Below are 21,068 nucleotides of genomic sequence, written 5' to 3' on the forward strand. Positions count from 1 at the left end.
GCGAATGGGCCGTGATAATTATTTCTCCTCGAGTGCCTAAAGTGTGCTAGGTACCTGCTAGGTGCCCGAATATGTTTTTGTTTCATCTTCACAGTAAGCCTACTAGGGAAATCATAATAGCCTCATTTTGCATGTGAAAAAACTGATACTCAGAAGTTAAGTGAGGCGCCCAAGAACACACAGTACGTGCTGGGACTGACACTTGAGCCCAGTGTGGCCTGACTCCGCCTCTTGTGATTGCTGTTCAGTCTCAGGAATTGGGGATGCTGATTGGTGTGGGAGGGAGATGCAGTTCCTGCTAGGCATCAATACTGGCGACTCCCACCCACACGACTGTTGAGGTTATTTGCTGCCCTTGCGCTAGCCCCCAAAATGCTAAGGGAACAGTTCCCCAGTTCTCCCTGGACCCTAGGGATTCACGTCTTTGTAACTTTTCCTGGTTCCTTAATGTTGAGGTGAGCAAGAGCCATTAATCAAAATAACTGAGAAGCTGAGTGTCATAGGAGTATACTCCTTTTCCGTAATTGAGTTTAATCTGGGAGCAGTTTTGTCAGCAGCACACATGTGCCGCTGCCGCATGAGTCATCTTCAGCATCTTTGTCATCAGTTTCTTTGTATGGCACAGTTTTCTGCAAACGGATATTCCTCAGAATCATAATCTCTGAAATGCCTGAGTTTTATAAAACTATTAATCAGTTGTCTTCACTCTTAAAGACAGAGATATTATTATTATTATTATTATTATTATTATTATTATTATTATTTGAGACAGAGTTTCATTCTTGTTGCCCAGGCTGAAGTGCAATGGCAATATCTTGGCTCACCGCAACCTCCGCCTACCAGGTTCAAGCAATTCTCCTGCCTCAGCTTCCCAAGTAGCTGGGATTACAGGCATGCGCCGCCACACCCAGTTGATTTTGTATTTTTAGTAGAGACAAGGTTTCTCCATGTTGGCCAGGCTAGTCTCGAACTCCTGACCTCAGGTGATCCACCCACCTTGGCCTCCCAAAGTGCTGGGATTACAGGCGTGAGCCACCGTGCCCAGCTGGGATATTACTTTTAAAATTTGGAAACTATAGAAAAGCATAAAAGAGAAAAGCAAATGCTCCGTGATCTTATCACTCAGAAGTAATCACAGTTGACATCGTGTCTCTTTTCCCAGTGTTAATATAAGTATATAATCAAGATCCTGTTACACAGATGGCTTCTTGCTGTTGTCAGTACTAGCTGTCACAGTGCAGTTCATCTGTAACAGCAGTCCCCAAACTTTTTGGCACCAGGAACTGGTTTCGTGGAAGACAGTTTTTCCACGGATGGTGGCAGGAGGTGGGGGCGATGGTTTCAGGATGAAACTGTTCCACCTCAGATCATCAGCATTAGATAGATGCTCAAAAGGAGCTCAGAACCTAGATCCCTCACAGACGTAGTTCACAATAGGGTTTGCGCTGCTGTGAGAATCTAATGCTGCACCGCCTGACAGGAGGCAGAGCTCTGGTGGTAATGCTCGCCAGCCCACTGCTCATCTGCCGTGCAGCCCATTCCTAACAGGCCACAGAGGTACTGGTCTGTGGCCCCGGGGTGTTGGGGACCCCTGGTCTAGAGAACATCAGGCTTTTCCCACAGGGTACTTGGTCCTGACACAGGCTGGAAATGAGATGTACCCAGTAATTTTTGGTATATATGCTTCCTGGGTGTTGAGTGGTTGGGATGCTCAGTGTGGCTTATATATTCTGTGAGTCATGTAAAAGGAGAAGCTGATTCTTTATGGTGCATTTGTCTTAGAAGTAGTTTGTTTTTCTGAGTTGAATGTTCTTCAGGAATGAGAAAATTCCTGTTAATCATCCTATATACCATTCAGACATGCTTTCTAAACTAAGCCGCTCTCCAAGGAACCACTTTTTCCTTTCAAATCAGTACAAAGCCAAACTGTTCCCCTTAAAATGTTTGTATGTAACATAAGGGGAAAAAAATTCAGCTATCTTAATTCTATTTTAAATGTTCCGCTTCTCCAACAAATTGTTTATCATCTCTTTATCACGCTAAGACAGGGACTCTGGGTTTTCAGAGATGCATTTAACACTTCACGTTTACTTTTCATGTCTCTGTTGTATAATTTACCATTGTATGAACATGAATTAAATATAATGTATCAGAATTTAGAATTCATTAAAATTCTGTCTTGCAAGATTGTTCATAATAGGAAGGGCCCACATAACATGGAACCTTCGGCAGTAGTTGTGGTGCCAGACACCCCAAAATAAATGTGGGTTTGTTTTTGTGTATCTTTAGCTTCCAAGTATTTAGAACCAAAAATGTAAAACAAATCACAACAGATTAGTGGGAGGATACTTCGCAAGAAAATAGACACGGATTGTCTAAAAAGATTTCTAATGGGGGACAAGGCAGGAGAGACCCTGGGAAGTGAAGGTGGGGTCCGTACCCTTGGAATACTAAGGAGAATCAGGTGTGGAGTTCACAGTGTGGTGTGTGGAATTCACATTGCTGTGTGCGCTTGGCTGGGTGAGAGCCAGTCGTGTCCTGGTGAAAGGCAAAACATTAGGCAGAGCATTTCCCAGGAACTGGCATCTTGGTTGCTTCTTACTAAGATGATCTCACCCTGCTTCAGCTTCCTAAAGATCACCCCTTCCTAACTAATTACTTGAGTTACTCAAGTGGGAGTCTTAAGTTTACGAATAAAGAAACGTGAACCAAATATGCCAGGGAATTAGAGAACCATCTTCCTAGCATGTTTCTGTCTGCATTTACCCATACGGTGTGCTTTCTTTTTTAGGTGCTATCCGTATGTCCAAAATGTTCCTTTGCTCTATTCCATTTTAGTGTCTGTTTCCTGGAAGCAGGTATGAGGCTACTGAGAGAGCGCTCGTTTACTGGCTTGATGTGTGAAGCTGCCTGCCTGCAAGCAGGTGGGCATCTGTAGGGCTCCTGCATGGCCCACGTGCTGCCTTGGTGTAACCGATGGACCTTGGCAAGTATGGGTGGAGTTGGGTGTATTTCTGCACATCAGCCTACATTGACTCATGTCAGTTTTTGCCCAGAAGTCTGTCCCTATGATCAACTCCTCCAGGCTGATGCGGATTTTTCTTTATAACTTCCCCTTCCATTTGGGAATTCACAGATTTTGGGCACGCACTCAGGTTGTCCTCAGTGACCCCCACAGCTGTGAGAGCCACCCAGAGGGCAACTGTTCATAAATTAAAGGCTGGGGTGGCCTGTGTTTCTTCCTGGAAGCAGGCCGTGCTGAGGCAGCTGTTTATGGGGAATCTTGTTGGTTTTGTGTTTTTGTTTTTTTAAGGAACATAGTTGTTGATTGTCTGATTTGTGAAATTTACAAGTGGGTGTTTGTAAAGTAGAGATGAATTAGTGGTAAACATGCAGTTCATTCTAATGCTGCTAATTGAAGTTGACTAAATCTGTAATGTTTAACCGGGTGTGCTAAGAAACTTCATTCAGCGGTGAGAAAGGTTGGCTGTGTGGTGTCCAAAAGGACCACTTGATCCCCTTGTGGTTCTACTGTGGGTTTTCTTTTTTCTTCTTCAAAGCCTGCTATACACAGTTATGTTTAAAAAGTGAAGTTAATCGATAGTTTGCACTATCTGTAGAATTCTGGAAAGGCGATAGCCTGGCCCAGCGCTTTTCTATGAAAATGAAGCAGTTGAGGCCCAGGCCAGCCGAGCGACTTGGCCAGGGCTATGGGTCTGCCTCACAGCAAGGCCAGGAGTGGGCCCCTCGCAGCCCAGGTTTGGAGGCTGGAGCCCAGTTCCATCAAGGCCCTTCTCCAAAGCACGGAACAGGTGGACCGCACCCAGGCGCTCCAGAGCACTTATGTCTCAGTAACCCTTGTTTGTCCAAAGCAGCATACGATCCAGCCCCGCTGCCCACCCTTACCTGGGAAACGGGGCTCCTCTCGTAGACCCACAGTGCTCCCCCTAGCCCGTTCATAAGTGCCCTCACATCTGAGCTGCTCCTGACCCTGAGAGCCAAAGTGAACTGAGACTCACCCCTCTGGAGCTTTTTAGGGAGGATAGAGGTGCGTGCATACCTTGTTGAGAAAGTGCCACACCGGATCCTGCGTGTGTCCCCAGCCATAACAGCGAACTGGTATGAGGATGACAACACAATGGCAGCCATCACCTGGGCTCCTGCTGCGTGTCAACACCCCGCTAAGTGCCATCCTCAGTTACTGGGCCCTCATAGCAGCCCCACGGGTACCAGGGGTTTCCTTGTGTTACAGATGAAGACATGTAGATGCAGAGAGATGTTACAGAAAGTGCCAAAGCCAAGCACGAGGAGGCAGAGAGGCTGGGCTCCAGAGTGTTCTGAGAAGCTGGCACAAGTACGGTTCGGCTGTGTCTTTGCCAACCATGTGCCACCTGCGTGTTCCCCCGTGAATGTGCTGTCTCTCTTTGTGTATTCGTCACATTTCACTTTCCTGAGCAGGTGTGGTCCTGCAGAACAGCAGGCATGCTGAACTTTTGCCAGTGGATTGACACTTTAAGCAGTGCTCCAGAATGCCGTGTCTCATCCTTGCCGCGTCTTGTACACTCTTTTGCATATTCAAAAACGCTTGGGCTCATGGATCTGGTATATGTGTTGAGAGGTACTAAATATGTATTTTTAATTAAAAATTATAATGAAAAAAATTTTTAATTCTCTTCATTGGCATCTGTGTTCCCATTTGACTTTCACATTTGTGAGAAAATTCTATACTTTTAGACCATTTTTTTTTTTCAGGTTTAAATATTCCATCATTTTGTTTGCCTGCCTGCTCACAAAGGAATGGGCTTTTTTATGACTGGAGTGGAAAATCAGGTTCAGAGCCCTTGACACAAGGACCCATGTGGTGGTCGGGAGGGTGGGTCCTTTGCCCCAACACCTCACTTTCAGAGCTGGTTCCTGGTGTGCCCACCCACTGGCAAAGGGACTACCTGCGCATAGAGATGTTGGAAGACACTTGGCCCCACCTGTACAGGCTGAAGTCCATCCGTGAGACCACAGTGCCGCGGGGCCAAGCAGGGGCCCTACAGGTGCTCCTCCTACCCTCCCCTTCAGAGAGCAGCCAGCTGGAGGCTGAGGAGGCAGGGGCGCCAGCAGCCCTAACCCCCACCCAGGCAGGGTGGCTGCTTGGGGTTTCCCTCAGGGATGGCAACTCCCTTCTGTGGCATGAGGCTCCTTCCTCCCTGCCATCCTGTGGCAGTCCCTTCCTGAACTTGGGGATTTTGCATGGCACACAGTAGAATGTTTCATTATGGGGTATGCATGCCTAGAAATAAGAAAAGTCAGGCCAGGCACAGTGGCTCACACCTGTAATTCCCAGCACAGTGGGAGGCCGAGGTGGGCAGATCACTTGAGGTCAAAAGCTCGAGACCAGCCTGGCCAACATGGTGAAACCCCGTCTCTACTAAAAATATAAAAATTAGCCAGGGTGGTGGCACATACCTGCAATCTCAGCTACTTGGGAGACGGAGGCACAAGAATCGCTTGAACCTGGGAGGCGGAGGTTGCAGCCAAGATCGCGCCACCTCACTCCAGCCTGGGTGACACAGTGAGACCCTGTCTCAAAAAAGAAAGAAAGAAAGAATAAAGGTAAATATCCTGGAGTTATTCCAGTCTGGGGAAATTCAGGGTGGTTCAGGAAATAATATACCACAGAGCCACCAGACACAGCCAGTGACAGCGGTGCTTTCACCCTAGGAGCGACATCACTGACATACGGGTGTGTGAGTGCCCAGCACATAGTAGGATCTTTGTGGAAGGGAAGGAGGAAGAAATAGCTGCAGAGAAGGGTCAGCGTGGTGTGTGCTTGGGAGGTCTGCTCATCGTGATCCTGGCCTCCTACTTTCGCTCACACCCCTGGCAGTGTAGGTGCCTGTCACTGCAGACACAGGCCTGGAGGGTCTGATGAGTGCGTGTGAAATCGGGGTGATGAGACAGCGAGTGGGGTTTATTAATTAGCAGATGTGTATTGAATGCCTGCTCCATGCCCAGATCTGAGGCCACGATGGTGACTTCGTTTGTCCTTCCCAAGGAGATAAATACAGAGAGATGAGGAGGATGGTGAGATGAGCACCAGTGAGCGCTCCCACAGCCTGCGGGAGACGGGCCTTTAGACAGGCAAGGTGCTGTCAGGCGCTGCACCACGTTATTGTAGTGCTGGTTACTGATCAAGGTGCTCCGCACGCTTTGGGATCAACCCTCATTTTACCATGGGGGGAAGGCCAGTGGTGTTTCCCCATGGGCTGTGTTGCCTGCAGTCTGCTCAGGGAGATGGGGATTTGCTAAGCTTTTGAAAAAGATAATGGTTTTTCTTTTTTCTTTTTATTTTTTTTTTTGAGACAGAGTCTCCCTCTGTCGCCCAGGCTGGAGTGCAGTGGCGCGATCTCGGCTCACTGCAACCTCCAACTCCCAGGTTCAAGCGATTCTCCTGCCTCAGCCTCCCCAGTGGCTGGGATCATAGGCATGTGCCACCACACGCAGCTAATTTTTTTGTATTTTTAGTAGAGACGGGGTTTCACCATTTTGGCCAGGCTGGTCTTGAACTCCTGACCTCAAGTGATCTGCCCACCTTGGCCTCCCAAAGTGCTGGGATTACAGGCATCAGCCACTGTGCCCGGCCTGGTTTTTGTTTTCTAAAGCTAAACTACTAGAGGTAAAAAGTTTCCTGGGTCAACTTCCTAAGGTCAATTAGGACCTTAGAGAGCAGGGAGGAAACTACATGACACCTGACAACAACAGGAACCTGAAGGGACAGTTTTGGAGTTGGGCTGAGATTTCGTGCAAGGGAAATTGGTGCCCAAAAGGGACATGGAAGACTGGGGAAGCTGTCAAGAATACATTTACTGCTTTTTCTCCATAGTGGTCAGGAATTTAGAATTTCTTCTTCCTTAAACGTATGCAGTTCTTAATGGTGAGATTATTTTCTGCCAGCAGGACACTTGGAAGAGAAAGGTCAGTTGACGAATATTTTTGCTTTGCTCGACACGTTTCTGCCAGCCTCAGCTGGAGAGCTCTATGCTCCTGCCCTGCCCAGATCCCTCTCTGCAGCTACGGGATCAGCTGAAGGTGCCTGCTGCTGCTTGCACGCTGTCCCCCGCTACCTTCCCCCCGCCACCAGGCCTGCCCTGTGCCCTGTGCCCTTGCTGTTCACAGTGTGGCCGTAACACCTCCTTCACATCACTGAATGGCTCTGAGTCCTTCTGCTCACAGCCGTGGTGTAGCCAGTCTTCCTTGCCACGAGTACTTCCTGTCCTCACCTGAGCGCCTCCGTGTCCTGCGGGACTGAAAGAGACATGCTCAGGGAGGTCCTCCCTGACCTCCTCCTCTTTATTGCGATTGTCACCGTTGGTCATCTGCAACTTGGGTTTGTGTAAGTGATTCTCTATTGCACTAGCCTGTGAGGTTTAGGAGGCTGGCTAGGTTCTTCACACTTTCCCTCAGGCTGAGCATTAAACAACAAATGAGCAAAGAACCCTTCTTGAGAACTCTGAAGAAATGAAGAAAGAGGTACAGCCAGAGGTGGCATTTGTAGGTATTCTAGTGTAAATTCATAGCAGAGCCAAGGGACAGCATTTCAGGAAGGATTGGAGAGCATCGTGATCTATTAGTTGACTGAAAGTTTTTGCACCTTAAATGCCGTTTGTTGCTAGGGAGGAGTCAGAAATGATTCGGAGAAATCTCTGAAAAAGTAACTGAGTCCCCTTTCTCCTTCATCCGGGTACATCTCTGTTGAGCAGTGAGTCCACCCGGAAGTGGACATTAGCAGCGCCTGTCCTCTGCCTGTCTTGGCAGGTGTGCTGTGACCCTGGGTGGGGCCAGACCAGTGGCATCTGGTGCCCTCACCCGGCTGCCAGGAAAGGTCACTGTCCTTCCATATCCCACACCCCCAGTTCCATGATCCTCGGCCAGCAGTCAGTGTCATGTCTGAGCCTCCATATGACAAAAGGGATGGGTGTCAGCTGAAGCAGCTAGCTGATGGCATTTGTGCGTGAGTCTCTTCCAACTTAAATTTGACCTTGTCTGAAATTGATTTGTACCCAAAAGTCTGTCCCACTCTCATGAGCCACTCTCAGGATGTTCTCTGACCACTGTGCCTAAGATACTGGCCCCAGTGAATTCATGTGGGCCCACCCTAAGTCAACTCTGAGAGCCCCCAGAAAATCGAGGTTACATCATGTTGGTCTGTGAGGCCTAATGGATGTGGCCTCCCAGCATCACAGGTTTCTCATTATTACTCCTGCAGTAAATATTTTAAGCCCAGATTCTCCAGGCTTAGGAAACATGCACGCCACCCAGCTATGAATTATGTCTGCTGATCCACCGCCACCACCACCCTCACTCCCACACCCAAAACCCTTGGTCACTGTGTTCTTTTCAGCTCACGCATATTTACCACATTTTCAGATGGGAATCAACAGTTTGGCTCGTTTAAGGGGATGGTTGGGGAGAAGAACAGTGAGGCTGGGGGAAGGGTGGTTTTATTTTTTGGGGGCTCTTAATTGAAGAGACTGAAAGTCAACTCAAAAGTAACTGAAGGGGAAAAAAAGAAAACGAAAAGTTGGCTCAGATGATTGGGAAGTACGGTTGGATCCAGGGGTGCAACTCTTGGTTGGGGCCTGTCTCTCTGAGCCTCTCTCTGCTCACCTCTGCCCTTCACTCCTTACATGAACCTCTGCAGCGTGGGCAGATGCTGCTGCAACCCTGGCCATGTCCTCCTAGGGACGGTGTTTCCCCCATGACTGTAGCAAGGGTCCCGGGAGTGCCCTGACCACACAGATATGAGTCATGGGCCTTCCCCCATGGCCAGTAAAGGCGGGGGAAGGCTCGGGGTGAGATGGGGCCCTTCACAGAGAGGAATTTTGTTTGACTAAGAGAAGGGACAAAGGGTTCTGAACAGATTAAGACAATAGAACCACGACATTAATCTCATGTGGCCGCCCTTTCAAAAAATCCTTGAGTGAATTTGAGTTTTTTCCCTTTACCTATTGAAATATTATGATGATAAATTTGTGCCCTTTGTACTCTGAATAGTGGAAGCTAATCTTAGCAGCATAACTAAAAAAGTAGATGCAAATTAAATGAATATACAGCAACACAAAAACTTGTAGAAGCTGAGCTAAACATTAGTTATATTCTAACTCTTATATGGAAATGTACTTTGGTCACTTTATACCATAATCAGATCTTATCATATCTCCATAGTATTTAATAAAAGCTTTTTGTAATATTTAGCTGACTTTAATAATAGGTTCTGACTCTAGTGGGGGAAACTAAATCTCAATTCTTAGCAAAAATAGCATTTTCAATAAAAGGAAGTTTTCTGATTAAATTTGGTTTGTGTTACACATCTGATCAGTAGCAAAAATTAAATTATTTTGCCATAGAGCCCCCAAAACTTGAGCACACCCTGTCTAAACGAATTGGCTTGAATATGTTTCTGAAGTACCAAGTTTGTTTGACGCTTTATCTTAAATCTCCAGAACTCCAGCTGGAAGATGACAGGCAGAGCATGTTTTAAAGTCGTCTGTTATAACATCTCTTCATCTGAAAAGGGATATAAAAGATTTTAACTTTAAATTTACTGACATTAATAATGTATGACATATTCAGGCTTTTATTAGAACCCAATCTTTAATGTCTGTAATTTTATTCAGGAAAGTTAAAATGTGCTTATTATCAATAAAAATAAAACTTGTGATCAGAGATCCATCCAATAGCTTGATGCTGCAAAATCACCACCAAAGCAGAAACTATAGTTTAACTTTAAATCCAAGTCAGCTATTTACCACTTAAAATTATACTATCTGTCTGCTCACTGAGTAACAAATGTTATTACCTGCAGTACACATGTTATTTTATTATTATGAAATGCAGATAAAGTCATGGCACAGTTGGTGGCTGGTCTTTAATGTGGCACCTGTGGAGGTAGCTTGGTTAAGGATCTTGTTCACACTCCTTGCTGTCCATCTTGGGCAGCTCTATGCTCAGGAGCTCTGTGTCCTTGCCCTCCAACCTGGCTGCTGACTGGCCTGGGAGACCTCAGGCAAATGCTCAGCCTCTCCAAGCCTCTGTCACTTGTCTCATCTGTGGAGCACACTGTCAAGCGCCCAGGGCCCCTGTGTAGAGCAAACAGAACATTGCAGCTGCTGGAGGTGCTGGCGGTACGGGGTCTCCTGCCCCACCCAGTCCCCTGGGCTGCACACACATGGAATCCTGGGACTCATTTCCCACAGCAGCAGCCTGAGAACAACTGGCCAAGCTGCTGCAGACTGAACTGCAACTGGCCAAGCTGCCTCAGATCGTGTTCCCCCCATTCATATGTTGAAATCCTAACCCGTAATATGATGGTATTGGGAGGTGATTATGTCATGAGAGTGATGCCCTCATGAATGGGATTCGTGCCCTTATAAAAGAGACCTCAGAGAGCACCCTCGCTGCTTCTGCCATGTGAGGACACAGCAAGGAGGCACCATCTGTGAACTAGGAAATGGGCCCTCACCAGACACCGAATCTCCTGGGGCCTTGACATGGGGCTTCCAGCCTCCAGAATGGTGAGAAATAAATGTCTGTAATTTTACTTTATAAGTCAGTTGGTTTACAGTATTTTGTTATAGGCGCCTGAACCAATTAAGATACCATCAGATCTCTAAGGTTTCTTCTAGAACTTAAACACCATAATTTTATGATGATAGATTTAAAGAGCTTGAGATGCTTTTCAATGTAAGAGTTACAATCCCGCTCACTGCTGAGCATGTCTATGAAACAGCATCTTGCTTTTTTTTTTACTTACTTTCATTCTTTCATTCTTTTTCATGCAAAGATACAGCAGTTTATACATTATTGAACAAGCTGTAGATAAAGTCATTAATTTGTGAGAAAATGCTGCTTCATCTAATACACAGCATGCCAGCCATTGGAAGGGTTTTGTAACGGTCACATTCTAGATATGATCATCACAATATGATTTATCCAAAGCACGCTGCTGTGACACCTCCAACCAAAATGCTCAAAACCAGGTAAATTCTGTGCAGTAGGATTTTATGATTAACTTGAGAATTGAAAGAAAAATACATCATTTCATCTCTTGTCTCAAGTCTTGCTAAAACACATGACCGCACACCATGCCTTGGTAAGGGCAGGATGGGAGGCATTGGAATTGTCTGGGTGTTCTGCATGGGTGAGGACCCACCTACCTCACATCTCCCTGAAGGATCCACCTGGCCTGCAGCCTGCTTTGGAGTTCACTGTTGACCCCAAGGTGAGCAGGCTCCAGGGACATGCTAGCAAATGTGCTCTTCCAAAATGCAACATAGAAAGAAAGACTGGTGAGCAGGGGCCCTGGATGATGGGGACTTCCAGTCTGCCATGTTCTGGTTGGCTGTGGTTTCATTATGGTAGCTAAAGACAGCCCGAATCTGAGAAGTGGGTATGAGGATTTGCCTGTCTTGTTGAGAAAATATGTAAAATTCTATGAGAAAAGAATCATGTTACCTAACTGTTAAACACACATTGGACTTCAAATTGTGCTTCTGTTACAACTGGAAGCAGTAGGTGGTTTTACTTTAATGAAAGATGAGGTGATGAAGCGGAGATGTGTAGAAAAACTACACACAGAGAATGAAAGGAAACTGGGATCTGGGTGCCGCCTCTTTACCTACAAGGTAATGAGTTTGTCTTCGAATTAGAGAGAGGCAGTCGCTTAGAGCCTGGACCACTCAGGGACTTGCCCTCGGTCTGGACGCACAGCTGCAGCGCTCCGTCTCCCAGACACGCATGAATCCCTGTTTGTTCTGCGGCAGAAACCTTCCCTTTGAGATGTCCCAGCTGCCACCTGGCTGGGTCACAGCTCCAGGTGAAGTCCAGGCAAGAGGAGAAGGACGAGGGATCGCTGAGTCCCCTAAGCCTGCCCCCATGTAAAGGCTCTCCTGACTCTAGGGTTGCAGTTTACTTAATTATCCTCACACAGAAAGGCCACCTGCACTCTTGGTGCATTTTTCTCTTCCCACTCCTCCTCCTACCACTGAGACACCTTGCCCAGGCACCCTTCCCCTCCCTCCCCCTGGCCACAGCTTTCTTGCTCTGGTATCCTTAGCAGTCAGGAGGGCTGCACACATTAAATCTTCATATGCCAGCATTCAGGATCTCCCATCCCTTCTGTTCTAGATGACCCTGGCTCTGGCCATTGGGCAGGATCAGGGTGCAGGGAGGAGAAGGGACCTGCTTTCTCAGCAACCCAGCAACTTGGTCCCATTGACATCTTTCCCACACAGTACCCCTCCAGCCTGCCGAGACCTATTAACTGCTGTTCTGGGGCCCTGGCCTGTCACTGGTATTACACTTGTTATCCAAAATCTTCATTATCTGAACCTCAGCCCCTCTTCCATCTGGAGACACAGGGGCCTCTTCATTCTGTAGAGAAAGAGAAAAGGTTTCTCTCTGTTTGGGCATGCAAGCAGGCAGGGAGGGAGTGGAGTAGATTCTTGGCACCCCAATTCAGAGTCGTAGTTTCATTTCCTATAGAAATCATATTACAGATGATAATGCTTTCCATAAAAACCATTCTGGACACCAGCCGCTATCAGAACTATGCTTCTTGACTATTATGGATTGAATGGGAATTTACTGGGTGTACAGTCTGTGCCACATCACTGGTGGGTATGTTGGGCCAATTCCTTTACCTCCTGTAGCCTCAGTTTCCTTACTTCCACAAATTAAGAAGTTGCCCACTTTGTCACAGGACTGTTGTGAGGGTTTAGATAACATAGGTGTCAGTAAAGTCAGGTCCCTCTCCATCTCCAGACACCTGCCTCTTGAATTTCACTGCACCAGCAGCTACATACAACATTGCTCCCATGGAAGAGCGTTTGCTTCCCAGGTGTCAAAGTCTGGCAGGCAGGCTTTCTATTTTGGTGGCCATCTGACACTGGTAGGATCATGGCCAAGTGTTTTTAAAGAGGACTTTGGCCCTCTTTTGGTAAAGTATTGTTCAGAGCAACAAGAAAGCCACAGCTTAGTTAATAAGAGTAATCATTGTTATCCACAGAGCACTTCCTGTGCTTTATAGCATCAGCTGAACGCTGGTGCCCGTCATGGGCCAGATTGCATCTTCCTGAAATTCATACAAAGTCCCAATCCCCAGGACCTCACAATGGGACTGTGTTTGGAGACAAAGCCTTTACAGGGGTGATTAAGTTAAAATGAAGTCACTGGGTTGGGCCCTCATCCAGTCTAACTGGTGTTCTTATAAGAAAAGGAGATTGGAACACAGACACACTCAGAGGGAAGACCATGTGAAGACACACAGGAAGAAGACAGCATCTGCAGGTCCAGGAGAGAGGCCTTGCAAGGAACCAACCCTGCCCACACCTTGATTTGGACTTCCAGCCTCCAGAACTGTGAGGAAATAAATGTCTGTTGTTTAAGCCACCCAGTCTATGGTACTTATCATGGTAGCCTGAGCAGACTAGTATGTTCACATTTGGGGGGTAAGAAAACCAGTATACAGAGAGACATTTATTAAGTAATTTGACTCAGAGCATGCAGCTCTCTGTCAGTCTGCACTGACCCTCTGAGTTGTGCCAAAGACTATTTAGATCACATTCAAGCAAAACAGGTAAAATTTCCGCTGCATGCTTGCTATGTGCAATGTTCCAGTCTTGATGGAGAAGTGTAAGCTCTATGCAGGCAGAAAGCATGCCTGTCTGCTCATTTCACCCCTCACCAAAGTCTAGGTTGCTGCCTGGTATGTCTCAGGAACTCAGTGGCTGTATTAATTAGATTACTGTATTTTGTTTTTGAAAGAAGTCACTAAAGTAGAATATTCGTCTATCAGTTATAAAGTGTCTTTATAACATATTGTGATGGCCACTATCAAATGTCTTTTCTGCTGATCTTTTCACCTTTATCTTCATGGCCTGATGAATATTCCAAAACCCGCTCTTCCACAGGCGTTTTTTCTCAAGTAGCTTTTGTGATTTACATGTTTGCAAAGGTCTATTAAAAGTTTATTGTTCAATGTTATTTCTTGACATCATTGTTGCCAATAAAAGTTGGCCTCAGCGTAGCCCTCGCGCCCTGGCTTGCTAGCTGTTTTGATAAGGCCGTAAGGCCTTCCTGGTTGAGCTTCGGGCACCACTGCCTTCTGGACAAAAAAGTTTGCTTTCATGGATGGCCTGCCTTCTGGATTGTGGAGCTGTGGTGGTATCATGGTGCTTTCATTGTGTAGTTGAACCATCCTGCATTTGAAATCCTATGAAAGGATGAGTTCTCAGATTTAGAGGTTTGTGTTTTTATATAAGTTAACACAAAGTAGAAATCTAAGCGTTTCACCTGTTCTAATATTCTGGCTTACTCTTGTGTTTCCCATGCACATGCATAAAATGTGGTACAAAGAGAAACGGCAGAGGCCATTAGCATAAATGAATCAGTGTATTTGCTCTGAAACGTACGTGGCCTCACATGCCTCCTGGCGCCGCATGGGTGCATGTCCCAGGGCAGTGGCAGTGGGAGGGGGGCAGCAGCCCAGCTCTCCACCATTGAGGACAATCAGCCTTTTTACCCTCTTGACCTCCTGCCCACTCAGCAAGGCTATAGAAGCACAAGTAATTCTTAGGACTGATCGCCCTTTACTCTAGTCTAAGGAAGAAAAGGAGAAAGGGGTACAAGCTACCCATGGAAGTGCTTGGAGGAAGTCATTTTGAGGAGTCTACAAATGACTAAACCTCTACAGGTTGAAGCAGAGCTGTGGTGGGAGCACTCATCTCTCAGGACAGCTGAGGAAGGCCAGTCTGCTTGTGTGGGGTGTGTCCCCAGCTCTGGGGCTAACATGCTTTCCTCTCCTAGAATGTTCCGGAATTCCATGCATTTTAACACAGTTAAAACATTTTTACCTTAGGGCTTTTCTAGCATTTTTCCTCATGCACAGGAAGAAATGTTTCTCAATCTGATTCGATACTCATATCTGTGACTGAAGAAACAGTACTTACTGTAATTGTGTTTGATGCACTGAAATTTTCTACTTTATTCCCTTAAATTCAACACATACCTATAGGCTGGTTGCAGCCCATTAAAGTGATTTTTTATGATCCACTAGTGGGCTTTGAATCACAGTACGAAAAATTTTGCCTTCGATTGAAGGTGTCAGCTAAGTTTTCCTAATGCACTCATCACAATCTGTTGTGGGAAATTAGTCTGCTGTTTTGAAAGAAGAGGATTGTAAGAAGAGAAGAAAGGTGAAGATGATGGGTTTTGCCCAGTAGGGCTGTTATGCTGCCCAGGGGTGAGGGTGGAGGCAGTGAGTGTCCCAGGAGTGGAGGAGGCAGCGGCAAGGCAGCTGGGGGCAGGGCAGGTTATACAGGCTGCGTTCCCTAAGACTGGATGGTCTTAGAGTTCTAACGGGTCTTTGAATTCATTTAGTCTGACTTCCCACCCATTCTAGGAATGAAAAAGATATTTTCTCTGCATTTATACTTTATTTTTCTGAGAGGCGCAGGGATGCTCTAAAAATGGTTATTTCAGAAGGAAACCACCTACTCTTCTCGTTATCTTTGTGTCACTGGTACTCCCGCATTTTTTGGTTTTAGAGACAGGGCCTCACTCTGTTGCACAGGCTGGAGTGCAGTGGAGCGATCATGGCTCACTGCAGTCTCAACTCTGGCTCCAGCCATCCTCCCACCTCAGCCTCTCCAGTAGCTGGGGCCACAGATGTGCACCACAGGTGGCTAACTTTTTTTTTTTTTTTTTTTTTTTTTTGGCAGACACGGTCTCGCTTTGTTGCTTAGGCTGGTCTCAGACTCCTGGCCTCAAGCAGTCTTCCCGCCTGGGCCTCTCAAAGGCTGGGATTCCAGGCGTGAGCCACTGTGCTGGCCCTGTGACATGTTTTTATGGATAAAATAGATCAATTTAATTCTCAACTTTAAGTAACTTCGCAACTACAGGAGGCAGCTGCCAGCAACCGTATTTTTCTCATGGTAATTACAGTTTGTAAGCACTGTCCCATGTGTCCCCTTGTATTTAACCACCAGAGAAACTGCGTGGAAATCCCGGTAGGCTAGGGAGTGTGGTGGTGCCCAAGTGCCCTGCGCCACTCAGCCTTGCTGTGTCTCCACAGGCCTCGGCAAGACGCGCAGGAAGACCAGCGCGCGGGATGCGTCCCCCACGCCCAGCACGGACGCCGAGTACCCCGCCAATGGCAGCGGCGCCGACCGCATCTACGACCTCAACATCCCGGCCTTCGTCAAGTTCGCCTATGTGGCCGAGCGGGAGGATGAGTTGTCCCTGGTGAAGGGGTCGCGCGTCACCGTCATGGAGAAGTGCAGCGACGGTTGGTGGCGGGGCAGCTACAACGGGCAGATCGGCTGGTTCCCCTCCAACTACGTCTTGGAGGAGGTGGACGAGGCGGCTGCGGAGTCCCCAAGCTTCCTGAGCCTGCGCAAGGGCGCCTCGCTGAGCAATGGCCAGGGCTCCCGCGTGCTGCATGTGGTCCAGACGCTGTACCCCTTCAGCTCAGTCACCGAGGAGGAGCTCAACTTCGAGAAGGGGGAGACCATGGAGGTTATTGAGAAGCCCGAGAACGACCCCGAGTGGTGGAAATGCAAAAATGCCCGGGGCCAGGTGGGCCTCGTCCCCAAAAACTACGTGGTGGTCCTCAGTGACGGGCCTGCCCTGCACCCTGCGCACGCCCCACAGATAAGCTACACCGGGCCTTCGTCCAGCGGGCGCTTCGCGGGCAGAGAGTGGTACTACGGGAACGTGACGCGGCACCAGGCCGAGTGCGCCCTCAACGAGCGGGGCGTGGAGGGCGACTTCCTCATTAGGGACAGCGAGTCCTCGGTAAGTGCGCTGCGCCCACAGCTCCGGCTGCAGGCAGTAAATGCACCTTGCGCAGTGGGTCTGTGTGCCACGCCCTTTTCACATTGTGTGAGTACACTAGAAAGAGCGGGAGACGCAGATGAATGCAATTTAGTATAATGTTTGCTACTCCGTGATTTACTTGCATCTGTTTTGGGGATAGTGGGTGTCCATTTCTGGAGGTGGGAGATTAACTAAAAAAATGTTTTTAGCTCACAAAGGTGGTTCTGCTTCTCTCCCAAGATTCCCCTCTTGTATTTTACAGGCTCAAACATCATTTTCTCTCCTGGTTGCCCATTCTGTGTACGTAGAAGGCCCGAGTGATTTACTTTGTTTCTACTCGGTCTGTGTCCCAGAGAAAGCATTCTTTGCAAGACTGGTGGCTGGTTTCTGACACCGCCTTTTGTTGTTTGCTTGGTTTCTCTTTGTAAACCATATAATCCCAAGGTCATTGCCATGGCAGGCAGCGCCACTGAGTTCATCTCTCAAAAGCTTTTAAAGCACTTACGAGATAAATTGAAAAGAAAACAGGGGTTCTTGGGAGAGATGAGTTTTGTTTGTGTGCAGTGAGTCGGAGATATGAGGCCACTCGACTAGGGCAGCAGACCCAGTTCCAGCGGTGGGCAGGCTGGGGGCGGTGAGTTTCAGGCATGGGGTCAAGCCTGCGTTCCAGAAGGCAGGCTTTTCGTATGTGAAGGAAATACTCGACCAGTTTTGCAAACGTCTTTCCGAATACACCTTCTACAATCGAGAGACTTCCAAAACAAGCATTTAGGAGATAGAGTTTAATGTATTTGAATTGTATTGGTTCTAGGAGGCTTCAGTTTCATTTTTAAATGCACGCTATAAGACTAGTAAATATGTACTACCTGCTGCCACTGCTGTCCTCTGAAAAGATTACTGGCACAATGAATAAGTGCTCATTCAAGGGTCCTGTTGACTGATCAGAGAGGCATTCAAAGCCCTCCAGAGAGAGGCAACTGGGATGTGCTCCTCTTTGAGGACGGAGCATTGTGGTGGTGGAAACTGGACTCCTTTATGGTGTCATCAATTTTGCGGAGCCTTACATGTGCTTGGGCGGGAATGCCAGCCTGAAAGCTAACTTCATCTGAAATCTGAACTCTGAGATTTTCTTATCAAGTCACCAGAGTTTATCATTCCTGGCAAGACATCACATTGAATTGTTCTCACATGACGAGACCTCTGTGCACCACCTCTTTTAGATCGTGTTTGAAGCCTTAAGCAAATTAAGGACAGCAGCGCTTTTAACTCAATCGAGCAGAAACTTAGAGAAAGCACTGGAAAACCAATTACAATATTAAGTGCTTGGTCCAGAGTCCTTAAGGGCTAAGTATAATGCACAAAATATGATCTTGGCTTAAAATTTTTTGAGTTTGAGGAGACTTCTCAGAAGGAAGTCCTGCAGTGTGGAGACATTGGTCCCGGTCATTATTCTTTCTGCCTAAGATTTGGGGAAAAGAGGAAAGACTTTAGAGGATAGATGAAAAAGGTGTTCTCCGGGGTTGCTGGCCTTAGGGAGGGCCTATGGCTTTTCTGTGGAACATGCACAGGTGGTCATTGCTGTCTGAATTCAGGGACCAGGTCCCTTTGGATAAGGAGGGATGCATGCATTGTCTGGGTTTCATCTCAGAACTCTGCACCCCACTGTCTCAGTTGTCTTGTATTGTTAGAGAATGAGCTAACTTTCTAAAGAACTAAAGCACGAATTGTTTGTATTTCCTTTTAACAGTTTTTTAATGGGGGCCTTTCAGGGTTTTTTGCATTCTCTCCTAACTTAGAAAGTCAAGGAACAACATATATGATTCTAGGAATATAGGGCGGAAAGAGCTTTACTGGGACTTGCATCGGCTCTGCACACATAGCAGCACCGTCTTCACCTGAGGCTCCACGTGGCCTGATGCTGTGCAGGGCAGCTTGTCCTGATGTATCTTGCCGTGACACGGCCATTTTCAGCTGTTAGTGTGCATGCCTTGTTCCGTGGGGATTCTGCAAGAGCCCTGAGGTGTGTGTGGCTTCTTTTCTCCTGACAGCAGAACCATGCCAGGTTTGCTGTATTTCCTGTTCATAACCAAGGCGTTCTCAGCTGTCATCTGTGACTACCGGGGACCTGTCCTGGTGGACAAGTCCTTTGCTTGTTTTTTTCCCACCATCCACTGCCTCCCCCCGTCCCCATGTGTTTTCCTGCTCATTTTGGCATTTCTCAGGTTAGAGCTGGCTTTCACAGCCACCACTAGGCCACCAAGAGCCCTTAGGTTCATGATCTGACATAATTCCTTCACAGCATGCCAGGATGGAAAGGTTTCTGAGGGGTTCAGCCTCCCTGCAGGACTCAGTCAGGCATCTTTATTTAATTTCCTTTTTTTCTTGCAATCTTTGGGCCTGGGCCTTTAATTGAGGTTATCACATGAGGCCTGGCTTCTGGATAAGCACAGCTGTTTTTTTTGGAATGGATCTTCAATAAAATGTCCTGAGTGATTGCAATGTAAATGAGCTAGGCCCTTGCTTGACGATATTGAGAGGTGCGTATTTCAGGGAAGACAAACATTGCCACATGCTATGCTATCCACTATCAGTAAGTGCTGGGTATTTCAGAAGTATCTGTTGGATATGTTAGATGAATCAGTGAACCAACAAACGAACGAACCTGTTGGACCCTCTTTCCTGTCCTGAACTTCAGTACCTACTTCTTGTCCTTCCATTTCTTCCTCCTCCCTCGCTCTCCTCTCTCATCTACAATTGTCATTTATCCTTAGCAGCTAATGGTGATGCATTGTTGTTGCTTATTCTCCATATTTCGTTATCATACCTTCACCTGTGAGCCATACCTGCTTAAATCCAGAAAACTCAGAAATCCTACTCACCCTGTGTGTGTCCATTATAAATCCTTTTATATTACATTTTGTCCACATTGATTCTATGGATGTGGCTAGAAAGCTGTACTTAAAATGAACAGTAACCTTTTACTGGGTTTCTGGTAAACTGTACAAGTTGTCAATATTTTATTTTCTTAATTGCTGCATCTCCCATCCTTGTAAAGCTTGTTCAGAAAATGACAGATCACAACTAGGATATGGTTGGAAAAGGTGCAGAGCTGGCCTGGGTGACTTGCTGGACAGCATCAGCCACAAGTGCGGGAGGCCATTTTCCTCTGTAAGATTTTAGATCCCGAAGATATCATGTATTTATTATGTCCTGCAATAGTATTAGATGCTAATATTTTTTGTCATACAGTACTTTTTTTCCAGTAGAGAAAAACTGTCTCGCTAAGGATAATTTAATGCACATATTTGTTTCATTTCTCTTTTTTAAAATATATGAAAAGTATTTGGCTAGGAAATAAAATAGAATAGCTCCTTTCTGTGTTTTTAAAGTTATAATATTTCTTATAGAAATTATAACTTTTACCCAAAACTCTATTTTCAGGCAATTTCATCATTCCATTTCTCTAAATAATGATTCTCTAACTGTATGTAGTGTGTATCAGAATTGCCTTGAGGCTTGTTAAAACAAATTGCTGGGTCCTACCTGAAATGGTACTGATTCAGGAGGTCTGGGACCCAAGAATTTGCATTTCTATTAATAGCACGTTTCTTGGTGGTGATGCTGCTGCTTTTGGGACCACACTTTGAAAACCCTTGATCCCTATGATGCATTCTTAGTGGTTTTATATATTCTTGCAGCTGTTATTAAAACCATTTCTGTATAATACTACATTTCCAAGAATTATAAAAATATTGTCATAAAGCTGAACTTCATTTAGAACTGAAGCTTTTGTTGAGTGGGATTTATCTCTTGAAGTATATTTCTGTTGAGTTTTTTGGGGGGCTTTTCTGTGTTTTTGTTTGTTTGTTTTTTACTGTTTAGAGTTTGAAAATAAACATGCTGTATTTGCTGTGTTTCTGCTGATGAATTAGGAGGAGGTAGGTTGTCAGAGCAAAGTGAAAGCTGCTTCCAGGGTTTCATGGTTAGGCTCCGTGATCCATGGTGTTTCTTCATAAATGAGTTAATGTTAAGATGACTTAACCTTAGGTTGCTGTGAGCAGTGCCTGTAGGCATCTTTCCAGTTTCAAAGATAACAAGTTATTTTTAATTGCCAGGCTTTTTGCCCAGTACCAAATGGAAGTTTTAAGCCTGGATTTTTGTAATAGTTCTAATTTTAAGCATATTTAACTCTTGAAGATGGA

General features: G+C 46.4%; 1 protein-coding gene across 8 annotated transcripts in view; it reads left to right on the top strand.

Annotated features, from left to right (window-relative positions):
* Positions 1-21,068, top strand: part of NCK2 (NCK adaptor protein 2) — a 150,616-nt gene that overhangs the window by 121,561 nt on the left and 7,987 nt on the right. For 7 of the 8 annotated variants that reach the window (XM_055378955.2, XM_055378954.2, XM_031008141.3 and 4 more), the window contains one exon: positions 16,124-16,845. The exons of the other annotated variant lie outside the window; for it this stretch is intronic. In XM_055378955.2, the coding sequence (XP_055234930.1) occupies positions 16,124-16,845 (722 nt within the window). The remainder of the gene's footprint in view (positions 1-16,123; positions 16,846-21,068) is intronic. 8 annotated transcript variants of the gene reach the window in all.

Source organism: Gorilla gorilla, chromosome 12, assembly GCF_029281585.2.
Source record: "Gorilla gorilla gorilla isolate KB3781 chromosome 12, NHGRI_mGorGor1-v2.1_pri, whole genome shotgun sequence".
NCBI classification, from domain to species: domain Eukaryota; kingdom Metazoa; phylum Chordata; class Mammalia; order Primates; family Hominidae; genus Gorilla; species Gorilla gorilla.